Below are 23,355 nucleotides of genomic sequence, written 5' to 3'. Positions count from 1 at the left end.
GTCACCCTCTGAGAATTTCTCCAAGATACCAACAGTTCTCTGCATTTTCACGTGATGGTTCGTTATCTATTACTCATCGCCAGTTGTTATGTCTCAAATAAAGCAATGTAACTGAGTACTGTAGACTTGAGTAAGTGTGACCTTAGGCTCTTTATTCTGACTCCAGAGTGTTGGCACAGCATGGGAGGCCTGCTTATATACAGTGCTCCCAAGGGATGCTGGGATCCCTTGGGACTCCAACAGATGCGCCCTCTGATGGCGGTAGAATGTTGGTTACAAGGTGTTGCATACATAACACTATCTCTCTGTGCACTATCCTCTGTCACTTTTTGCTTGTGCACCTTCACCACACGGACCAAGGAAGAAGGACCACCACCACCATTTTCTTGGGGCAACTAGGGAAGGGCTATAAACGCTGACCTGGCTAACAATGCCAACATCCTGAGTGAATTAAAAATAAATGTGTTAGCTGCATAAATTCATCTGAAATACTTGGCAGGTCGATTTGACTAAATAGATCATTTTATCACTTCCCTGTCCATTGCCCATTTCCCTCCAAACATTATTATTTCACACACACATTAACCTTCACTACGATAAATGTCAGCCTGGTTACACCATGGGGTCACTGGGTCATGCTCTCCAATCTGGGTTCTTGATAGGTTGGAAATGCAGCAACATAAACTCAGAAAATATCTCCCCCAACCCCCACCCTAAGGGAAACAAATCCACCGCCTTTTGAGGCTGCATCAGAGTTAGGTACGTGTTGAGTGCTCAATTCGAAAGAAAGAGGTCTTGGGGAATCTCCAATAGATCGTCTTAGTCATAGCTCAGTGGATAGCACTCTCCCCTCCAAGTCAGAAGATTGTGGGTTCAAGTCCCACTCCAGAGACTCGAGCCCCATAATCCAGGCCAACACTCCCAGTGCAGGAAGGAGGGAGCGCCGCATTGTCGGAGGGGAGGTACTGAGGGAGCACCGCACTGTCGGAGGGGCAGTACTGAGGGAGTGCCGCACTGTCGGAGGGGCAGTACTGAGGGAGCGCCGCATTGTCGGAGGGGCAGTACTGAGGGAGCGCCGCACTGTCGGAGGGGCAGTACTGAGGGAGCGCCGCACTGTCGGAGGGGCAGTACTGAAGGAGCGCCGCACTGTCGGAGGGGCAGTACTGAGGGAGCGCCGCACTGTCGGAGGGGCAGTACTGAGGGAGCGCTGCACTGTCGGAGGGGCAGTACTGAGGGAGCACCGCATTGTCGGAGGGGCAATACTGAGGGACCTCATTGTCAATGCTTACTCTTGTTGATAGGAGGCTCCTGAGATATGGGAAGTGGTCCACGTTGTCCAGGGTCGCACCATGGATCTTGATGACTGGGGGACAGTGTTGTGCGGTAAGGACAGGTTGGTGGAGGACCTTTGATTTGCTGATGTTTAGCGTAAGGCCCATGCTTTTGTACGCCTCAGTAAATACATCAACTATGTCCTGGAGTTCAGTCTCTGTGTGTGCGCAGAAGCAGGCGTCGTCCGCATACTGTAGCTCGACAACAGAGGTTGGGTGGTCTTGGACCTGGCCTGGAGATGGCGTAGGTTGAACAGCTTCCCACTGGTTCTGTAGTTTAGTTCCACTCCAGCTTGTCGACTGCGAGGTGGAGCATGGCAGCGAAGAAGATTGAGAAGAGGGTTGGGGCGATGACACAGGCGTGTTTGACCCCGGTCCGGACGTGGATTGAGTCTGTGATGGATCTGTTGGTAAGGATCACGGCCTGCATGTCGTCGTGGAGCAGGCGGAGAATGGTGACGTACTTTTGGGGGCGTCCGAAACGGAAGTGCCAGTGCAGCCTTTGGCCGCCTGAGGAAGAGAGTGTTTGAAGATCAGGACCTCAAAACTGCCACCAAGCTCATGGTCTACAGGGCTGTAGTAATACCTGCCCTCCTGTATGGCTCAGAAACATGGACCACGTACAGTAGACACCTCAAGTCGCTGGAGAAATACCACCAACGATGTCTCCGCAAGATCGTACAAATCCTTTGGGAGGACAGACACACCAACATTCTCGACCAGGCCAACATCCCCAGTATTGAAGCACTGACCACACTTGATCAGCTTCACTGGGCAGGCCACATAGTTCGCATGCCAGACACGAGACCCCCCAAGCAAGCGCTCTACTCGGGACTCCTTCACGGCAAATGAACCAAAGATGGGTAGCGGAAACGTTACAAGGACACCCTCAAAGCCTCCCTGATAAAGTGCAACATCCCCACTGACACCTGGGAGTCCCTGGCCAAAGACCGCCCTAAGTGGAGGAAGCGCATCCGGGAGGGCGCTGAGCACCTCGAGTCTCGTCGACGAGAGCATGCAGAAATCAAGCGTAGGCAGTGGAAAGAGCGTGCGGCAAACCTGTCCCACCCTCAACGACTATCTGCCCCACCTGTGACAGAGATTGTGGTTCTCGTATTGGTCTGTACAGCCACCTAAGAACTCATGTTAACAGTGGAAGCAAATCTTCCTCGATTCCGAGGGACTGCCTATGATGAAGCGCAGACAATGCTGTAATGAAGGAAACGAGGCAGCCGATTTGCACGCAGCAAGCTCCCACAATCGGCAATGAGATACTGAGGGAGCGCCGCATTGTCGGAGGGGCAGCACTGAGGGTGCGCCACACTGTCGGAGGAGCAGTACTGAGGGAGCACCGCACTGTCGGAGGGGCAGTACTGAGGGAGCGCCGCACTGTCGGAGGGGCAGTACTGAGGGAATGACGCACTGTCAAAGATGCCATCTTTCGGATATTAAACTGAGGCCACGTCTTTCCTCTCAGGTGGATGTAAAAGATCCCCTGCACTTTTTTGAAGAAGCAGTCAGAAAGGGTTTAACCGTCCCTACCCTGATTGTGCTGATAGCTCTGCTTAAGATGAACTACTGCAGCACAGACTGGGGATGGAATTCATTGCTCAGGAGCCGGTTGCTGCCAGTTTCATAACATAGGCAGTGTTGCACTGTTGTAGTGCTGCCTTCCTTTGTTGAGAGGATGGAGATTGGAGAGCAGATATTGTGGGTGCTCAGGCTGTGCAGTCCAGTCCAGTGCAGTGCTGACTCCAGTCCGGGTTCTGCGGCCGCTGCTACCACCTGCTGGTGCGACAGGAGAACTTCGAATTAATCCCGGAAGGAGAATCGCTGCGGCGACCTTTGTCTCTCCCCGTGCCCGGTTGGGCGCAGCTCTCCCGCGATATTGGCCGTCGCCCAATCTGCGCTGCGTAGCTTGATTGCTACTCACTGCGCATGCGTCCTGGCGCTCATTCTGTCGATGCGCGGGGCCGGCGATGGCGAAGAAACGGATCAACAAGGTAAGCGAGGCCGAGGAGGAGCCGGCCCAGCCCCCAAACCCACCTCCCCGGGCCCCCAAAACCCTCCCCGGGCCACAACCCCCCCCCCCCATCCCTGGGCCTCAACCCCTCCCCCCGGGCCCCCAAAACCTTCCCCGGGCCACAACCCCCCCTCCCCCCGGGGCCACAACCCCCCCCTCCCCCCGGGGCCACAAACCCCCCTCCCCCCGGGGCCACAAACCCACCCCAACCCCCCACCCGGGGCCCCCAAAATCCCCCCCCGGGCCACAGCCCCCCCCCCCAACTTCCAACCACCCGAACCCCCCACCTGGGGCCCCCAACCCCTCACCCGGGGCCCCCAATACCCCCCCCAGGCCACAGCCCCCCCCAACTTCCAACCACCCGGGGCCCTCAACGCCCCCCCAACCCCCTCCGGGGGCCCCCAACCCCCCCTGGGGCTCCCAACCCCCCCAGGCCACAGACCCCAAATCCCAGGCCGGCCCAGTGATCCCGCCCCTCTTCCATTCACACCCTAGAGGCGAGCAGAGGATCAGAGGGCGAGGTCAGGGGTCACGGTGGAGGGATGGGGGGACTCGGGGTCGGAATTGGGGGAAAGTGGCCTGCGATGGGGCGAGTGGTTTCCCCCCATTCTCTTCACCCACCGTGCCTTCAGCTGCCTGGACCCTAAGCTCTGGAATCCCCTCTCTAAACCTCCCTTCTCCTAAGGGACCTATGTACCCATCCAAATCTCTCCCCTTGTAATCTAGAGGCCTGACTAATAATCTGGGGAAGGTGAGTTTAAATCCCACGGTGGCAGTCTGAGAATTTTGAATTCAGTTTTTTAAATCTGGAAACGGGTCCGGTAGCATTGTGGTTATGTTAGTGGGGAGTAATCCAGCTGTCTGGACTAATTATCCAGAGACGTTAGTTCAGGTCCCACCACGGTGGCTGGAATTTAAATTCAGTTAAATAAATCTGGAATAATAAGCTAATATCAGCAATGCTGATCATGAAACTATCTTGGTAGTCTGTCGTATCCAACAAAGACGTTGATGTGCTAATCACCAATGGCATGTGTCTTCAAGTGGCTGTATAGGCAAATTCTGGATGCACATAGTCTCTTGCACGTCGGACAAGGGAAGTTCGATGTGCCTGATGCTGACAGTGCTGCCACCTGATGTCGTCTATCTCTAGTGTCCCGCAGGCGTTGACATCGGCTTTCTTCAAAGATCTGGCAGGCAGTCCTCGTGAGGGTTCGCCACTGGATTTTATTAGCTGCTGTATTCTCGAGGTCTTTTGGTCGGATGCCACAGTACTGGAGGTTAGCCTTGATGCAATCTTTGTCGCGCTTGCGGGGGCGCCCCTGGTGTCTTTGACCTTCACAGAGCTCGCTGTGAAGAAGCTGACGAGGGATCCTTGACTCATCCATTTTGGTGACATGTCCAGCCCACTGGAACTGGGCTCGCATGATCATCACCTCGAGGCTAGTTGCTTGTGCTCTCTCCAGAACCTCAAAGTTTGACACCCAGTCTTGCCAGCGTATGTGGAGTATAGATCTGAGACTGCGCATATGAAAAGCTTCCAACTTTTTGATGTGATGCCTGTAGGGTGTCCAGGTCTCACATCCATAAAGGAGAGATGAGAGAACGACTGCTCTATACACCAACAGTTTAGTTGACAGTCGGATGTGGTGGTGACTCAACACCTTAGTGCGCAAGCGACCAAGTGCCTGGCTGGCTATACAGATCCTTGCATCAGTCTCCTTGTCCAAGGACCCATCACTTGATACGGCGCTTCCAAGGTAACTTGAAGCTGTCCACTGACTTTAGTTGTATACTGCCGATGGAGACTGTGGGAGCAGGTGCTGTGGTGCCAGGGGCAGGCTGATAGAGAACCTCGGTTTTACTAAGGCTGATGGTTAGGCCAAACAATTCTGTTGCCTCAGCAAATTTGCTGAGTATGAATTGTAGGTCACTCTCCTTGTGTGCCATAAGGGCGCAGTCATCAGCAAAGAGTGCCTCTAGGATGAGTCGTTTCCGTACTTTGGTCCTTGCAGCAAGGCGGCGGAGGTTGAACAGTGAACCATCTCATCGATATTTCAGGTAGACCCCAAACTCCAAGTCTTTTATGGAATAGTTCAAGACGCAGGTAAAGAATAGGTTGAACGGAACTGGAGCGAGTACACAACCTTGTTTCACTCCATTTGAGATGGCAAATGGGGCCGCGGTTGTGCCGTCTGAGAGCACTTCACCTGTCATGTTGTCATGAAACAGCTCAATGATGTGGACAAACTTCCTTGGGCACCCAAGTTTCGTCAAGATTGACCACAGCGCTGCTCTGTTGAGAGTATCAAAGGCCTTAGTGAGGTCAATAAATACAGCGTACAGGTCCATGTTCTGCTCAATGCACTTCTCCTGCACTTTTGTGAGTGCTGTGCTCCGACCAGGTCGAAAACCACATTGTGTTTCTGGAAGATTTACTTCTAAGACACTAGCTATGAGTCAGTTCAATACTATGCGGGTGATGATCGTCCCAGCAATGGACAGAAGCGATATTCCCCTGTAGTTGCCACAGTCTGCTTTGTTGCCCTTGTTCTTGTAGAGGGAAACTATCATAGCGTCACGGAATTCCTGTGGCATGTCTTCATCTTCCCAGATGCTAGTTATTATGTCATGAAAGGCCTCGAGAGTTGCTGGGCCTGCTGCCTTGTAGATTTCAGCAGGGATTCATTTCATCCTTTCCTGGAGCCTTTCCAGTACTCATCTGGTTGATGGCTTTCTTTACTTCGTCCATTCTGGGAGGAAACATAGAAACATAGAAAATAGATGCAGGAGTAGGCCATTCAATGAGTTCATGGCTGAACATGAAACTTCAGTACCCCCTTCCTGCTTTCTCGCCATACCCCTTGATCCCCCGAGTAGTAAGGACTTCATCTAACTCCCTTTTGAATATATTTAGTGAATTGGCCTCAACTACTTTCTGTGATCAAGATCTTCTTTGATAGGTTGCTGGGCTATGGAGTCAAGTGCTTCTTCATTCACTGTTGAAGGTCGATTAAGAAGCTTACTGAAGTGTTCTATCCACCTCTGATTTATGCCAGTCCTGTCTTTGATCAAAGTGCTGCCATCTGCTGAAAGGAGTGGAGTAGTGCTGGGTTTTGATGGTCCATAGACTGACTTGATGGCGCTGAAGAACATCTTGGGATTGTGAGTTTCAGCATAATGTTCCACTTCCTCTGCTTTCGTCTGCCACCATTTATCTTGCATCTGGTGAAGGTCTCGTTGTGCCTTGCTCTGCATGTGTCTGTAGCAGTCCCTCTTGGAAATTGAGGAAGTGTCATTTTGCCATTCTCGGTATGCTTTTTCTTTTCATCCAGCGTCTTGCAGATCTCAACGTTGTTTTCATCGAACCAGTCTTGGTGTACCTTCTTTTTAAGTCCAAGAGTTGTCTTTGCTGAGTCTGTCACCATCTGTTTGAGCTCTGTCCACTTCTGTGTGGTGTTGCCGATGAGCGGTCCGTGAGACATCAGCCTGTTATCGAGGTCATCCTGGAACTGCTCACAGTAGCACTGATGTTTCAGCCTAGCTGTGTTAAAGGCACTTCTGCTCGGTTTTGGACGCTTGCGCTGAAGTGGAGCAATGTACAGCTGGAGAGTGGATCTGACTAGACGGTGATCTGTCGAGCATTCTGCTCCCCGCATGGCTCTTGTGATTTTTTACATCCTTGATGTCACCCCTTCTTACAATGACATGGTCTATCATGTGCCATTGCTTAGACCTGGGGTGCATCCAAGTTGTTTTGTACTTGTCGGCCTGCCTGAATAGAGTATTTGTGATAGTCAAGTCGTTCTCTGCGCACGTACTCAAGAGGAGGAGGCCATTACTGATTAATTTTCCTGTGCCGTGCTGCCCAATGACTCCCTTCCAGCGCTTGCTGTCTTTTCCAGCTCGTGCGTTGAACTCATCCAGGATGATCAACTTGTCCCCAGCAGGTGTGGACCTGACCAGTCTGTCTAGATCTTCATAGAACCTCTCTTTCATTTCATCGGAGCTTGGAAGGGTGGGTGCATAAGCACTTATATTGGTGATGTGGCGCTTGGCATTCAGGGGGAAACGCAGTTTCATAAGTCTTTCGTTAATCTCTTCAGGCAGATTCGGAAACTGTTGCATAAGAGAAGTCTTCACTGCTATGCCAACTCTGTGGATCCTATTCTCAATCTCTGCCTTGCCTTTCCAATAGAAGGTGTAGCCGCTACCTAGTTCACTCACGCAGCCCTCCTCTGCAAGTCTTGTCTCGCTCAGAGCCGCTATATCGATGTTATAACGCTGCAGCTCTCTTGCAATAAGGCAGTCCTTCTTTCCGGTCTTGTAGTGTCAGCTCTGTCTAAGAGTGTGCGAACGTTCCATTGTCCGAGAAGAAGTTTTCTTGTGTTATGAATTTTTCGACTGTTGCTGTATTTTCGACTACAGAATGGGTTGAACTGCCAGCCATGGTATACTGGCCAGTTGATAGAAGGGCAGGCAATGTTTGGGCCACCTTTTCTAGGCCCCTCCCTTATAAAGGGTGAGCAGTGCTGTCCGAAGAGGGCTGCTCAGTCGCCGGGGTGCTGCCGGGTTCTTCTGCTGCCCTGGATACAGAGTCGAATGACCACTTGCCCACAGGCCGCCTACGTGCAGGTTTGAGGCTACGACTCCCAGTGATCACCTCCCCATGTCGCTTCTCCCCTCCCCCATCGCTGCAGGACTTGGTATGCTGGATGATGGTTAGCACAAACCTGTGCAGAGATGCTTTTAAAGTGGGAAGGCCGGTGCACAGGGGCAGTCCCACACTCTCCTCCGCAGAAGCCGGGTTTCAGTGGCCCAAGATTTGGTACAACTGAAGACTTCGTTGGCTGCAGTGGATGGCCATGACGCCTTTTGTGCTCTGCCATGCCCTATACACTCCACAGTGCATTGCTGTTCCACCTTCATGGCCGTTGGATCAAATGTGATTTCCTCCGCCCAATCCACCGCAACAGACTTCACATGCTGGGGTGAGCAGGTCCCGAAAGTCACCGAGGGATAATACCCATCGGCTATCCTCATCTGGTTTAGCCTGCCTGTCGAAGCAGTTTACCGGGGTGTGGCCGCTGTGCATTCTACAGCTACTTGGAGCCACAGATGAGAGTTGGATGCCAGGTGGGGACCAAGGCAGAGGAACTACTCCGAAGAGTAGTGTAGGGGTGTCTGGGAGGGGTAGCACCTGGGGTGTAGGGGTGTCTGGGAGGGGTAGCACCTCTGACAGTGGACTTGATGAAACTATCAGATTATCATAAAAACCCAGGGAAAGAAATTTCGCACTTACCCGGTCTGCCCAATATGTGACTCCAGACTCGCAGCAATATGGTTGACTCTTAACTGCCCTGTGAAATAGCCTAGCGAGCCACTCAGTTGTACAAAACTGCTACGAGAAACAACAATAATAATAAAACCAGACGGACCACCCGACACCGGCTTCGGACACGACATTGGCACACCCAGCCCAGTCGACCCGACAAAGTCCTCCTCACGAACATCTGTGGACTTGTGCCAAAATTGGGAGAGCTATAAGGCAGACTAGTCAAGCAACAGTCTGACATAGTTATAGTCATACTCACAGAATCATACCTTTCAGCCAATGCCCCAGACTCCTCCGTCACCATCCCTGGGTATGTCCTGTCCCACTGGCAGGACAGACCCACCAGGGGTGGGAGCACAGTGGTATACAGTCGGGAGGGAGTGGCCCTGGGAATCCTCAACATTGGCTCCGGACCCCATGAAGTCTCATGGCTTCAGGTCAAACATGGGAAAGGAAACCTCCTGCTGATTACCACCTCCCGCCCTCCCTCAGCTGATGAATCCATTCTCCTCCATGGTGAACACCACTTGGAAGAAGCACAGAGTAGCAAGGGCACAGAATGTACACTGGGTGGGGAACTTCAATGTCCATCACCAAGAGTGGCTCGGTAACACCACTACTGACCGAGCTGGCCAAGTCCTGAAGGACATAGCTGTCAGACTGGGCCTGCAGCAGATGGTGAGAGAACCAACTCAAGGGAAAAACCTACTTGACCTTGTCCTCACCAATCTACCTGTCCAGATGCATCTATCCATGACAGCATTGGTAGCAGTGACCACCGCACAGTCCTTGTGGAGACCAAGTCCTGTCTTCACACTGAGAACACCATCCATCGTGTTGTGTGACACTATCACCGTGCTAAATGGGAGAGATTCAGAACAGATCTAGCAGCTCAAAACTGGGCATCCATGAAGCGCTGTGGGCCATCAGCAGCAGCAGAATTGTATGCTACCACAATCTGTAACCTCATGGCCCGGCACATCCCTCACTCTTCCATTACCATCAAGCCAGGGGACCAACCCTGGTTCAATGAGGAGTGCAGAAGAGCATGCCAGGAGCAACACCAGGGTTACCTAAAAATGGGGTGCCAACTTGGGGAAGCTGAAACACAGGACTACATGCATGCTAAACAGCAGAAGTAGCATACTATAAACAGAGCTAAGTGATCCCACAATCAATGGATCAGCTCAAAGCTCTGCAGTCCTGCCACATCCAGTCATGAATGGTGGTGGACCATTAAACAACTAACTGGAGGAGGAGGCTCTATGAATATCCCCAACCTTAAGGATGGCGGAGCCCAGCATGTGAGTGCAAAAGACAAGGCTGAAGTGTTGCATCTTCAGCCAGAAGTGCGAGTGGATGATCCATATCGGCCTCCTCCTGAGGTCCCCCAATAACACAGAAACCAGTCTTCAGCCAATTCGATTCACTCCACATGATATCAAGAACCGACTGAGTGCACTGGATACAGCAAAGGCTATAAGCCCCGACAACATCCCGGCTGTCGTACTGAACACGTGCTACTGAACTAGCCGCGCCTCTAGACAAGCTGTTCCAGTACAGCTACACCACTGGCATCTATCCGACAATATGGAAAACTGCCCAGTTATGTCCTGTTCACAAAAGCAGGACAAATCCAATCCGGCTAATTACCGCTCCATCAGTCTATTTTCAATCATCAGCAAAGTGATGGAAAGTATCGTCGACAGTGCTATCAAGCGGCATTTACCATTAAGCTGCTCACCAATGCCCAGGTTGGGTTCCGCCAGGAGCACTCTGCTCTGGACCTCGTTACAGCCTTGGTCCAAATATAGACAAAAGAGCTGAATTCCAGAGACGAGGTGAGAGTGACAGCCATTGACATCAAGGCAACATTTAACTGAGTGCGGCATCAAGGAGCCCTAGTAAAATTAAAGTCAATGGGAATTGGAGAAAAGTCTCCACTGGCTAGATTCACACCGAGCACAAAGGAAGATGGTTAGAGGTCAATCATCACAGTCCCAGAACATAGCTGCAGGAGTTCCTCAGGGCAGTGTCCTAGGCCCAACCATAGAATCCTAGAAATTTACAACACGAAGGAAGCCATTTCGGCCCATCGTGTCCGCACCGGCCGACCAAGAGCTACCCAGCCTAATCCCACCTTCCAGCTCTCGGTCCGTAGCCCTGTAGGTTACGACACTTCACGTGCACGTCCAAGTATTTTAAAAATATGGTGAGGATTTCTGCCTCTACCACCCTTTCAGGCAGAGAGTTCCAAACCCCCACCACCCTCTGGGTGAAGAAATTTCCCCTCATATCTCCTCTTAAACCTCCAATTACTTTAAATCTATGTCTGCTGGTTGTTGACCCCTCTGCCAAGGGAAACAGGTCCTTTCTATCCAGGCCCCCCATAATTTTCTACACCTCAATCAGGTCTCTCCTCTGTTGCAAAGAAAACAGACCCAGCATCTCCAATCTTTCACCATAGCCAAAATTCTCCAGTCCAGGCAACATTCTTGTAAATCTCCTCTGCACTCTTTCCAGTGCAATCACATCTCTCCTGTAATGTGGTGACCAGAACTGCTCACAGTACTCCAGCTGCGGCCTAACTAGTGTTTTATACAGTTCAAGCATAACCTCCCTGCTCTTGTATTCCATGCCTCGACTAATAAAGGCAAGTATTCTATATGCCTTGTTAACCACCTTATCTACCTGGCCTGCTACATTCAGGGATCTGCGGACCTGTACTCCAAGATCCCTTTGTTCCTCTACACTTCTCAGTGTCGTACCATTTAATGTGTATTCCCTTTCCTTGTTAGACTTCCCCAAATGCATTATCGCACAGAATTCCATTTGCCACTGTTCTGCCCACCTGATCAGTTGTTTGATATCTTCCTGCAGTGAGCAGCTTTCTTCCTCATTATCAACCACACGGCCGATTTTAGTGTCATCTGTAAACTACTTAATCATACCCCCAACATTCAAGTCCAAGCCATTGATATATCACAAAAAGCAAGGGACCCAGCACTGAGCCCTGCGGAACCCCACTGGATACAGACTTCCAGTCACAAAAACACCCATCAACCATTACCCTTTGCTTCCTGCCTCTGAGCCAATTTTGGGTTCAACTTGCCACTTTGCCCTGGATCCCATGAGCTTTTACTTTTGTGACCAGTCTGCCATGTGGGACCTTAACAAAAGTTTTGCTAAAATCCATATACACTACATCATACACACTGCCCTCATCGACCCTCCTGGTTACCTCCTCGAAAAATTCAGTCAAGTTCGTCAGACATGACCTTCCCTTAATAAATCCATGCTGACTGTCCTTAATTAATCCATGTCTTTCCATATGAAGATTTATCCTCTCCCTCAGGATTTTTTCCAATAATTTTCCCACCACCGAAGTTGGCTGGTGGGCCTGTATTTATTCATTCCTTTTCTCCCTTTTTAAACAAATGTACAACATGAACAGTCCTCCAGTCCTCTGACACCACACCTGTAGCTGGAGAAGACTGGAAAATGATGGTCAGAGCCTCTGCTATTTCCTCTTTTGCTTCTCAACAGCCTGGGAATTTATCCACCTTCAAAGCTGCTAAGTCCCTTAATACTTCCTTTCTCACTATGTTTATCTCATCTAATATTTCACACTCCTCCCTCATTTCAAAGTATGCATCGCACCGCTCTTTTGTGAAAACAGATCCAAAGTATGCATAAAGAATCATACCCACATCTTCTGCCTCCACACACACATTTCCTCTTTGGTCTCTAATAGGCCCCACTCTTTCTCCTGTTATCCTATTGCTCTTAATGTATTTATAAAACATCTTTGGGATTTCTCTGATTTTTATTTGCCAACATTCTTTCATGCTCGCTCTTTGCTTTCCTGATATCTTTTTTTAATTGCACGCCTGCACTTCTTATACTCCTCTAAAGTTTCTGCAGTGTTGAGTTCTTGATATCTGTCATAAGCTTCCCTTTTATTATTTATCTTACGCTGTATGTCCCTTGAAATCCAGGGAATCTAGATTTTTAGCCCCAACCTTTTTTTTAAGGGAATATACTTGCTCTGTACCCTCAGGATCTCCTCCTTGAATGCCCCCCGCTGCTCTGACACTGATTTACCATCAAGTAGCCGTTTCCAATCCACTTTGGCTAAATCCCATCTCAGCTCGGCAAAATTGGCTTTACCCCAATTGAGAAATTTGTTTCCTGGTCCACCTTTGTCCTTTTCCAGAACTACCCTAAATCTTACTGAATTATGATCACTAGCACCAAAATGCTCTCCCACTGATACCCCTGCCACCTGCCCCTCTTCATTTCCCAAAACCAAGTCCCGAACCACCCGCTCTCTTTTGGGCTTGTTACATACTGGCTAAAGAAGTTCTCTTGAATGCATTTTAGGAATTTCGCACCCTCTGTACCATTTACACGACGTTTTTCCTGGTTAATATTAAGGGCTTTGAAATCCCCCACTATTACAGCTCTATAGTTTTTTCACTTCGCAACAGTTTGCCCACATATTTGTTCTTCTATCTCCCTCTGACTGCTTGGGGGTCTATAGTACACTCCCAGCAGTGTGATCGCCCCTTTTTTGTTCTTCAATTCAACCCATATGTCCTCGTTTGATGATCCCTGTAACATACCATCCCTTCTCACAGCTGTAATTGTTTCCTTAATTAATACTGCAAACCCCCCTCCTTTTTTACCCCCTCTCTATCCCGTCTGAAAACCCTGTTGCCAGGAATGTTGAGCAGCCATACCTGCCCTTCATTCAGCCCTGTGTCAGTAATAGCTATAATATCGTACTCCCAAATGTGCTCTCAGCTCATCTGCCTTATTCCCTATACTCCTTGCATTGAAGTACATACCGTTTAGTGATGTGCCAAACTCCCTTGTTTATTTTCCAGACCTTGTTTCCTCTGTCTTCCAAATTCACTTTTCATCTTTCTGCTGCCCAATTCCTGCTTTGCTTCTCTCCCCACTGAATCCATTCTCCAGTTCCCATCCCCCTGCCAAGCTAGTTTAATCCTTCCTCAACAGCACTAGCAAACCCCCCCCCTCCCCCCAGGTGAGGATATTGGTCCCAGCTCCGTTGACGTGCAACCCATCCAGCTTGTACAGGTCCCACCTCCTCCAGAAACGGTCCCACTGCCTCAGAAATCTAAAGCCCTCCCGCGTGCACCATCTCTACAGACACGTATTCATCTGCTCTATCCTACTATTGCTGTACTCACTAGCTCGTGGCACTGGTAGTAATCTGGAGATTACTACCTTTGAGGTCCTGCTTTTTAATCTTCTAGCTCGCTAAACTCTGCCTGCAGGACCTCATCCCTCTTTCCACCTGTGTCATTGGTACCGATATGTACCCCGACCTCTGGCTATTCACTCTTTCCCCCCCAGAATGTCTTGCAGCTGCTCGGTGACATCCTTGACCCTGGCACCAGGTAGACAACATTCCATCCTGGAGTCACGTCTGCAGCCGCAGAAACGTCTGTCCCCCTGACTCAAATCCCCTACCACTATTGCTGTTCCATTCTTCTTCCTCCCGCCCCCCCTCCAGTGCAGCTGAGCCACCCGTGGTGCCGTGGACTTGGCTCTGGCTGCACTCCCCAGAGGCTCCATTGCCCTCACCAGTACTCAGAACAGAATACTGGCTGGAGAGCGAGTTTTTTTTTGCCAATTCTTGTCAGATCAACTCCAGCGCCAAAGATCACTTTGCGCTATTTACACTTGATCTTAGCCAAAAGGCCGAGAGGGGAAGCTGCACCGTTCCTGGATACACTGCAATACCAGGTCGGTGCGTGGAGTGGACGGAGCAAGCCCCTTTTCCATCTCCCTGTTCCAAAAAACAATTCAATATTTGGTCCCCATAGGGGATATTAAACTGATAAGAACAGATACTACGCGAGATGGACTCTGGGGACTCCTACACTACCTGCCTAGTCGTCGTCTTCTGTCTGCTGGTCACCCACTGCCTCTCTGCCTGCACATATTTAAGCTGCGGGGTGACCACTTCTAGAATCGTGCTATCCTTGACATTCTCAGCCTTGCGGATGCATCGCAGTGACTCCAGCCGCCGCTGAAGCTCCAAAACGCGGAGTTCAAGTTGCTGCAGCCGGTGACACTTCCTGCACATGTGGTCGTCCAGGCTATGCGAAGCATCCGGGACTTCCCACATGGCACAGGATGTGCACTCCACGGGACTGAGCTGCCCTGCCATGCCTTTAGTTAATAGACTCAGAACGACCCAACAGAAATAAACTTTAAAACTTAGTAAAACACACCCAGCAGCCACTCACCAATCAGCTCTTGCCCTCTATTTTATAGACTACGAAATACTTAGCAGAAAAGAACTTAAAAACTTATCCTCATTAATTAAATTTTTTTTTTAAGTTTAGAAATATCTCTTGTCTATGTTTACTTTGTAAATCGTGGCTCTTAAATTACACCAATGCCCCAAGGTTAAAAACAGAGAAATAGAGAAATACTCACCAACCAACCAGCTAATCACTTATCTGCTTTCCTGAGATGTCACACCTCTCGGCTCGTGCTGCTTCTGGCTCTGGGCCTCGCTCCTCCCGCCGCTGGGCTGCTTTCTTCTTTGGCCTCGGGCACTGCTCCTTTATCCTCCCGCCGCTGGGCTGCAGTGGGAGGATAAAGGATCTTTAGCTGCTTCATCAATGACTATCCTCCATCATGATGTCAGAGTGGGGATGTTCAGTGCCATTCGTAACTTCTCAGATAATGAAGCAGTCCATGCCCACATGCAGCAAGACCTGGATGACATTAAGGACACAATGGGCCGAATGGCCTCCTCCTGTGCTGTAAATTTCTATGACCAGAAATTGAGCTGTATCAGCCACATAAATACTGTGGTTACAAGAGCGGGTCAGAGGCTGGGTATTCTGCGGCGAGTGTCTCACCTCCTGACTCCCCAAAGCCTTTCCACCATCTGTGAGGAACAAGTCAGGAGTGTGATTGAATACTCTCCACTTGCCTGGATGAGTGCAGCTCCGGCAACACTCAAGAAGCTTGACACCATCCAGGACAAAGCAGCCCAATTGATTGGCACCCCATCCACTACCTTAAACATTCACTCCCTCCACCACAGGCGCATCGTGGCTGCAGTGTGTACCATCTACAAGATACACTGCAGCAACTTGTCAAGGCTTCTTCAGCAGCACCTCCCAAACCCACGACCTTTACCCCCCCTAGAAGGACAAGGGCAGCAGACGCATGGGAACAAGGCGCGCAAGTCGAACACCATCCTTCATCGTCGCTGGGTCAAAATCCTGGAACTGCCCCGTAACAGCACTGTGGGAACACCTTCACCACACGAACTGCAGCGGTTCAAGGCGGCGGCTCATCACCACCTTCTCGAGAGCAATTGGGGATGGGCAATAAATGCCGGCCTGGCCAGCGACACCCACATTCCATGAGCAAATTTTTTTTTAAATTCTGGTCTCAGTGAAATTGACTCTGGAGCTGTCGGATTGTAAAAACTCAACGGGTTCACTAATGTCCTGTAGGCAGGAAACCTGCCGTCCTTACCCGGTCTGGCCTATATGTGATTCCAGTCCCACAGCAACATGGGTGACTTTTAACTGCCCTCCGCAATGGCCAATTGGTTCTATCAGACTGCTTTGGTTCTAGAAGGCCCATCAGCACCTTCTCATGGCAACTAGGGATGGGAAATAAATGCCGGCCTTGCCAGTGACTCCCACAACCTGGGAAACGGTACAATTCTCAGTGCATTATAAGCCACCAAATGGTGGAGATCTGCAAACCGTTGAGAGAGATATGCAAGGTCAAGGAGGCAATAGCACCGGGTGATTCTCTCTCTTCCCAGATAGACTAAAATTAAGGTCATGGTGACCGTTTTTTGGAATGGATTCAGAACTGCTGCTGAGACCTGTGTGTGGTTCTTGTCCAACAAGGAAAGCAGAATTGCTTCAATTAGTTCTGAGAGATGAAGTGGGGCAAATAACTGATGAGAGTAGGAGAAGATTTGTGACCACAACATCGGTTCAGTGTAAGAATGGCAAAGGCCAAGGTACGGGTGTTGGACTGGGGCCATGGGAAAAAGCCTCTTTTGTAGTAAAGGGGCCTTTAGGGCAGAGTGACTATAATATGTGACCGAAGGCTGCACTGGCACACTGAAGGTGGTGTTGTATTTCGTTATCGATGTCTGCCCTCGCTTACAGAAAAACTCCCAAAGTATGGAAAGTGGTCCACGCTGTCCAAGGTTTCGTCGTGGATCTTGATAATTGGGGGGCAGGTTGGGAGAGAACCTTTGCCTTACAGATGCTTAATGTAAGTCTCTCATACGCTTCAGTGGAGGTGTCAATGATGGTTTGGAGTTCGGCCTCTGAGTGTGCACAAATGCAAGCGTCATCTGCATACTGTATTCAATGACAGAGGTTGGAACAACCTTGGTTCTGGACTGGAGGCAACGGAGGTTGAACAATTTCCCATTCATCCTGAGACATAGACTATGTACAGCAGGCACCTCAAAGCACTGGAGAAGTACCACCAACGCTGCCTCTGCAAAATCCTGCAAATTCATTGGCAGGATAGGCGTTCTAAAGTCAGTGTTCTCTCTCAAGCCAACATCCCCAGCTTCGAAGCATTGACCACGCTCAATCAACTCTGATGGATGGGCCACATTGTCCGCATGCCTGTTGCAAGACTCCCGAAACAAGCGCTGTACTCCAAGCTCCGTCACGGCAAGCGAGTCCCAGAAGGACAGAGAAAACACTTCAAAGACACCCTCAAAGCCTCCTGGAAAAAATGTAACAGCCCCACCGTCTCTTGGGAAACCCTGGCCCAAAACCATTCAAAATGGAGGAGAAGCATTCGAGAAGGTGCTGAACACTTCGAGTCTCTTCGCCGGGAACACGCGGAAGCCAAGTACAAACAGCGGAAGGAGTGTACGACAAACCAAGCACCCCACCCACCCGTCCCTCCAAACACCACCTGTCCCACATGTGACAGAGTCTGTAGATCCCGCATGTACTCATCAGCCACCTTAGAACTCACTTTAGTGTGGAAGCATCATCGTCATAGACAGTCCCTCGAAATCGAGGAAGACTTGCTTCCACTCTAAAAGTGAGTTCTTGTGACTACAGTCCAATACGGGAATTACAGTCTCGGTAACAGGTGGGACAGACAGTCGTTGAAGGAACGGGTGGGTGGGACCGGTTTGCCGCACGCTCCTTCCGCTGCCTGCGCTTGGTTTCTGCATGCTCTCAGCGATGAGACTCGAGGTGCTCAGCGCCCTCCCGGATGCACTTCCTCCACTTAGGGCGGTCTTTGGCCAGGGACTCCCAGGTATCGGTGGGGATGTTGCACTTTATCAGGGAGTCTTTGAGGGTGTCCTTGTAACGTTTCCTCTGCCCAGCTGGGGCTCGCTTGCCGTGTAGCAGTTCCGAGTAGAGCGCTTGTTTTGGGAGTCTTGTGTCGGGCATGCGGACGATGTGGCCCGCCCAACGGAATTGGTTGAGTGTGGTCAGTGCTTCGATGCTGAGGATATTGGCCTGGTCGAGAACATTGACGTCATCCTCAACTGCGTAAGCAGAAGCAGAATGGCGGAGCAGGCTCGAAGGGCTGAAAGGCCTACTTGTGTCCCTATTTCTGATGTTATGAGCAGTGGGTGTGGGACTAATTGGTAGCTCTTTCAAAGAGCCAGCACAGGAATGAGGGCCAAATGGTCATGTGCTGTGCTGTGCCATTCTATGGTATTGGGACTTTTTTCACTGAAGGAGATAGTGAAGATTTATTTTTTTTAGAGATTTATAAAGTGCTGACAGTTTCTGCGGATGGACGGAACCCCTCCAGCCTGAGTAATGTTACCGCGCATGTGTGGACAATTGCGACGGTGCTGGCGCGCATGCGTTTACGGAGCGGCAGGGGATCAGTGACCTCAGCGCGTTGTGCGGCGCGGTGGGGCATACGGCCGGCGGGGATGGCGAAGAGGCGGATCCTGAAGGTGAGGGGCCGCGGGTGAGGGGAGTGAGAGCCGGGGGGAGCGGGCCCGAGGTTTCGGGCTAGGCTCGGCCCGGCCGCCGCCGCCGCTTCCCGGCCAGCCTCTCGGGGCCCGAGCCCGGCCCGACGGCACCGAAGCGGGCAAACAGGCTCGGCTGGGCAGCCGCCTGAGGGCCGAGGCAATGGGCGGCCGGAGCAAGGCTGTATCGGCAGGGGGAGGTTGGATGGAGAGAGGTTGGAGGGGGGGGAAGAGAGGTTGGAAGGGGAGAGAGGTTGGGGGGGAAGAGGTGGGAAAGAGAGGTTGAAGGGGTGGGTGGGGGGAGAGGTTGGAGGGGAGGGTGGGGGGAAGAGCGATTTGGGGAGGTTGGGGGAGGGGGACGAGAGATTTGTGGGAGGGTTGTGGAGGAGAGAGAGATTTTGCGGGTGGGGGGGGCTTGGGTTGGGCCTCCAGTTTAGAATTGGAGTTTGATTGCGAAGAATGTTGTGCTTGAGAGCATCGAGATGAATGCACAGCCTTCCATTGTTCCAGAAATCACTCCAATGCCCCAGGAATGTGAACCCTTCACTCCTGTGCCTGCCTTGAAACTGCCAATTAACTTTCTGAAACTTCCTCCTTCATCCGCCCAGCATGCGGCAGACGTAGCAGACCGGAGATTTTTAATCTAGTATCCAACTCCTTAAACCTCCTTTGAATCTATAGCTTGTGACCCAGTAGAATGGCACAACTGGATACCCTCGAGCTGGGTGTGGAGTGAATGTGTGTACCATCGTGTATCCAGCAACACATCAGCATCAAGTGCCAGAGAATTGAGGTTGTGTGGCAGAAGAGCACTGTGCTTGCACAGCAGTTGGCCACAGAGAGGATGAGGGATTGCTGGATCGGACTGTGCAGAACAGGGTCTCCCAAACAACGATGCTGGATAGTCCTGGACACAGGGATAGCATAGAGAGAGAGAGAGACACACACACACACACACAGACGCGTGGTGATCATCTACAGGGGCGGCAGAAGGAAAGACTTGCATTTATTTTGAGACTTTCACAACCTCGGGATGTCTCCAAGCTGTTTACAGCCAATGAAATATGTTTGAAGTCACTGTAGTAGTTTGCAAACAGCAAGATACCAAACAGCAATGTGATAATGGCTAGATAAGCTGTGTCTAAGTGTTGGTTTGTTGGTTCTGACGAAAGGTCATCGACCTGAAACTTGAATTCAGTTTCTCTCCACAGGTACTGCCTGACCCGCTGAGTATTTCCAGCATTTTCTGTTGATATTGCAGATTTCCACCATCGGCAGTATTTTACTTTTGTAAGCTGTTTCTCAGTGTTGATTTGAGGGATAAATATGACCATGGGGAACTCCCCTGCTGTTCATCAAAATAGTACAAATGGGATCTTTTATGATAAATAGATTCCTCTTAAAATGAAACAAAGTTAAAAGTGAGGCAAATGATAGTGAGGGCCAATGATAAGTAAAGATCAGGAATAGAGACCAAGCTTTTGGTTCACTGTCTTAATATCTCCTCCTTTGGCTTGGTATCACATTTTGTCTGATTATGCTCCTGTACTGTGGGACGTTTTACTATGTTAAAGGCACTATATCAATGCAAGTTGTTGCAGGGGGAAGGGACAAGGGAAATTAGAAGGCTAAAATAGAACCTAAGCAAAGTCTAGCAGAAAATAAATATGTTTTTTTATAAGTATATAAAAAGTAAAAGAATATTTAAAGATTGAATAGCCCCCCCCCCCCCTCCTCATGGTTGAAAGATGGAGTTTAGTTGTCGAGGTTGAAGATATGGTGGCGATATTAAATATTTTACTCCAGAATTTTACAATTGTTATGGATAATGGTAGGGAGGGATTTGGTTGTGAAATATTACATAGTATGTAAGAAGTCAAACGAGAGAGGAATCAGTGCAGGATCCAGTAATGCGAAATGAACCAGAGCAGGTAAGAGAAATAATCGTCGGGGGATATCCAGGCAACAGCGATCGTCATGGGACATAGAAAATAGGTGCAGGAGTAGGCCATTCGGCTCTTCGAGCCTGCACCAACATTCAATATGATAATGGCTGATCATTCACCTCAGTACCCCTTTCCTGTTTTCTCTCCATACCCCTTGATCCCTTTAGCCGTAAGGACTCCCACTTGAATATATCCAATGAACTGGCATCAACAACTCTGTGGTAGGGAATTCCACAGGTTAACAACTCTCTGAGTGAAGAAGTTTCTCCTCATCTCGGTCCTAAATGGCTTACCCCTTATCCTTAGACTATGTCCCCTGGTTCTGGACTTCCCCAACATCGGGAACATTCTTCCTGCATCTAACCTGTCCAGTCCTGTCAGAATTTTATATGTTTCTATGAGATCCCCTCTCATCCTTCTAAACTCCAGTGAATACAGGCCCAGTCATCCAGTCTCTCCTCATATGTTAGTCCTGCCATCCCAGGAATCAGTCTGGTGAACCTTCGCTGCACTCCCTCAATAGTAAGACTGTCCTTCCTCAGATTAGAAGACCAAAACGCAACACAATATTCCAGGTGAGACCTCACTAAGGCCCTGTACAACTGCAGTAAGACCTCCCTGCTCCTATACTCAAATCCCTTAGCTATGAAGGCCAATTTGCCTTCTTCACCGCCTGCTGTACCTACATGCCAACTTTCAATGACTGATGAACCATGACACCCAGATCTCGTTGCACCTCCCCTTTTCCTAATCTGCCGCCATTCAGATAATATTCAGCCTTCGTATTTTTGCCACCAAAGTGGATAACCTCACATTCATCCCACATCTGATCATGCAACGTCAGTACCCCACTCCTGCCTTCTCTCCATACCCCTTGATCCCTTTAGACGTAAGGGCCACATCTAACACACTTTTGAATATATCCAACGAACTGGACTCAACAAACTTTTGTGGTAGAGAATTCCATAGGTTCACAATTCTCTGGGTGAAAAAGTTTCTCCTCACCTTGGTCCTATATGATTTACCCCTTATCCTTAGACTGTGATGCCTGGTTCTGGATTTCCCCAACATCGGGAACATCCTTTCTGCATCTAACCTGTCCAATCCCGTCAGAATTTTATATGCTTCTATGAGATCCCCTCTCATTCTTCTAAATTCCAGTGAATATAAGCCCAGTCGATCCAGTCTTTCTTCATATGTCAGTACTGCCATCCAGGGAATCAGTCTAGTGAACCTTCGCTGCACTCCCTCAATAGCAAGAATGTCCTTCCTCAGATTAGGAGACCAAAACTGCGCACAATATTCAAGGTGTGATCTCACCAAAGCCCTGTACAACTGCATCAAGACCTCCCTGCTCCTATACTCAAATCCTCTCACTGTGAAGGCAGACATGCCATTTGCTTTCTTAACTGCCTGCTGTACCTGCATGCCTACTTTCAATGACTAGTGTACCATGACACCCAGGTCTCGTTGCACCTCCCCTTTTACTAATCTGTCACCATTCAGATATTCTGCCTTCCTGTTTTTGCTACCAAAGTAGATAACCTCACACTTATCCATATTATACTGCATCTGCCATGCATTTGCCCACTCACCTAACCTGTCCAAGTCACCCTGCAGCCTCTTAGCATCCTCCTCACAGCTCACACTGCCACCCAGCTTAGTGTCATCTGCAAACTTGGAGATATTACATTCAATTCTTTTGTCTAAATCATTCATGTATATTGTAAATAGCTGAGGTCCCAGCACCGAACCTTGAGGTACCCCACTGCCTGCCATTTTGAAAAGGACCCGTTTATTCCTACTCTTAGCTTCCTGTCTGCTAACATCTAAGCAATAGCGATAACATCATGAGATTTAAAATAATGATTAACAATGAGACAATAGATTAGTAAAAAAACTGATTTTGAGGGGATGAGAATGGAATGAGGGAAACTATTGACAAAGAGAGAACGCAATAAATCTACAAAAGGATATAGACAGGCTAAGTGAGTGGGCAAACATTTGGCAGATGGAGTATAATGTGGGAAAGTGAGGGGCTATCCATTTTGGCAGGAAAAATAAAAAAGCAACTTATTATTTTAATGGAGAGAAATTACCAAATGCTGCAGTACAGAGGGACCTGGGAGTCCTTGTGCATGAAACACAAAAAGTTAGTGTGCAGGTACAGCAAGTAATCAGGAAGGCAAATGGAATGTTGGCCTTTTTTTGCAAGGTGCATGGAGTATAAAAGCAGAGAAGTCCTGCTACAACTGAACAGGGCACTGGTGAGGCCACACCTGGAGTACTGCGTACAGTTTTGGTCTCCTTATTCAAGGAGGCATTACTTGCATTGGAGGCAGTTCAGAAAACGTTCACTAAGTTGATTCCGGAGAGGAAGGGGTTGACTTATGAAGAAAGGCTAAGCAGGTTGGGCCTATACTCATTAGAGTTTAGAAAAATGAGAGGTGATCTTACTGAAACATAAAAGATATAAAGTGGATGCAGAGTGGATGTTTCCATTCATGGGGGGGATTAGAACTAGGGGGCATAGTCTCAGAATAAGGGGTTGCCCATTTGGAAATGAGATGAGGAGGAATTTCTTCTCTGAAGGTCGTAAAGTTGTGTAATTCTCGGCCCCAAAGAGCTGTGGACTTGGGATCATTGAATATATTTAAGGTGGAGATAGACAGATTTTTTAGCGATAAGGGAGCGAAGAGGTATGGGGAGCGGGCAGGGAAGTGGAGCTGAGCGCA

General features: G+C 49.6%; 1 protein-coding gene and 1 pseudogene across 2 annotated transcripts in view; one reads left to right on the top strand and one right to left on the bottom strand.

Moving 5' to 3' along the window:
* The first annotated feature begins 3,166 nt into the window (after window positions 1–3,166).
* The window catches only part of LOC139235145 (ubiquitin-conjugating enzyme E2 D4-like), a 50,814-nt gene continuing 30,625 nt past the window's right edge, over window positions 3,167–23,355 (top strand). Inside the window, exon 1 of one of the 2 annotated variants that reach the window (XM_070866367.1) lies at window positions 3,167–3,334. In XM_070866367.1, coding sequence (XP_070722468.1) covers window positions 3,311–3,334 — 24 coding nt within the window. In that variant the 5' untranslated portion in view covers window positions 3,167–3,310. Of the gene's footprint in view, window positions 3,335–18,564; window positions 18,660–23,355 lie in introns of those variants that run through there. The other variant, XM_070866366.1, reaches the window with a different exon arrangement.
* LOC139235239 (U2 spliceosomal RNA) lies at window positions 14,428–14,595 on the bottom strand (annotated as a pseudogene).

The sequence above is a fragment of the Pristiophorus japonicus genome, chromosome 22 (assembly GCF_044704955.1).
Source record: "Pristiophorus japonicus isolate sPriJap1 chromosome 22, sPriJap1.hap1, whole genome shotgun sequence".
Lineage (NCBI taxonomy): Eukaryota > Metazoa > Chordata > Chondrichthyes > Pristiophoridae > Pristiophorus > Pristiophorus japonicus.
This window is presented reverse-complemented; position numbering and strand designations above follow the sequence as displayed.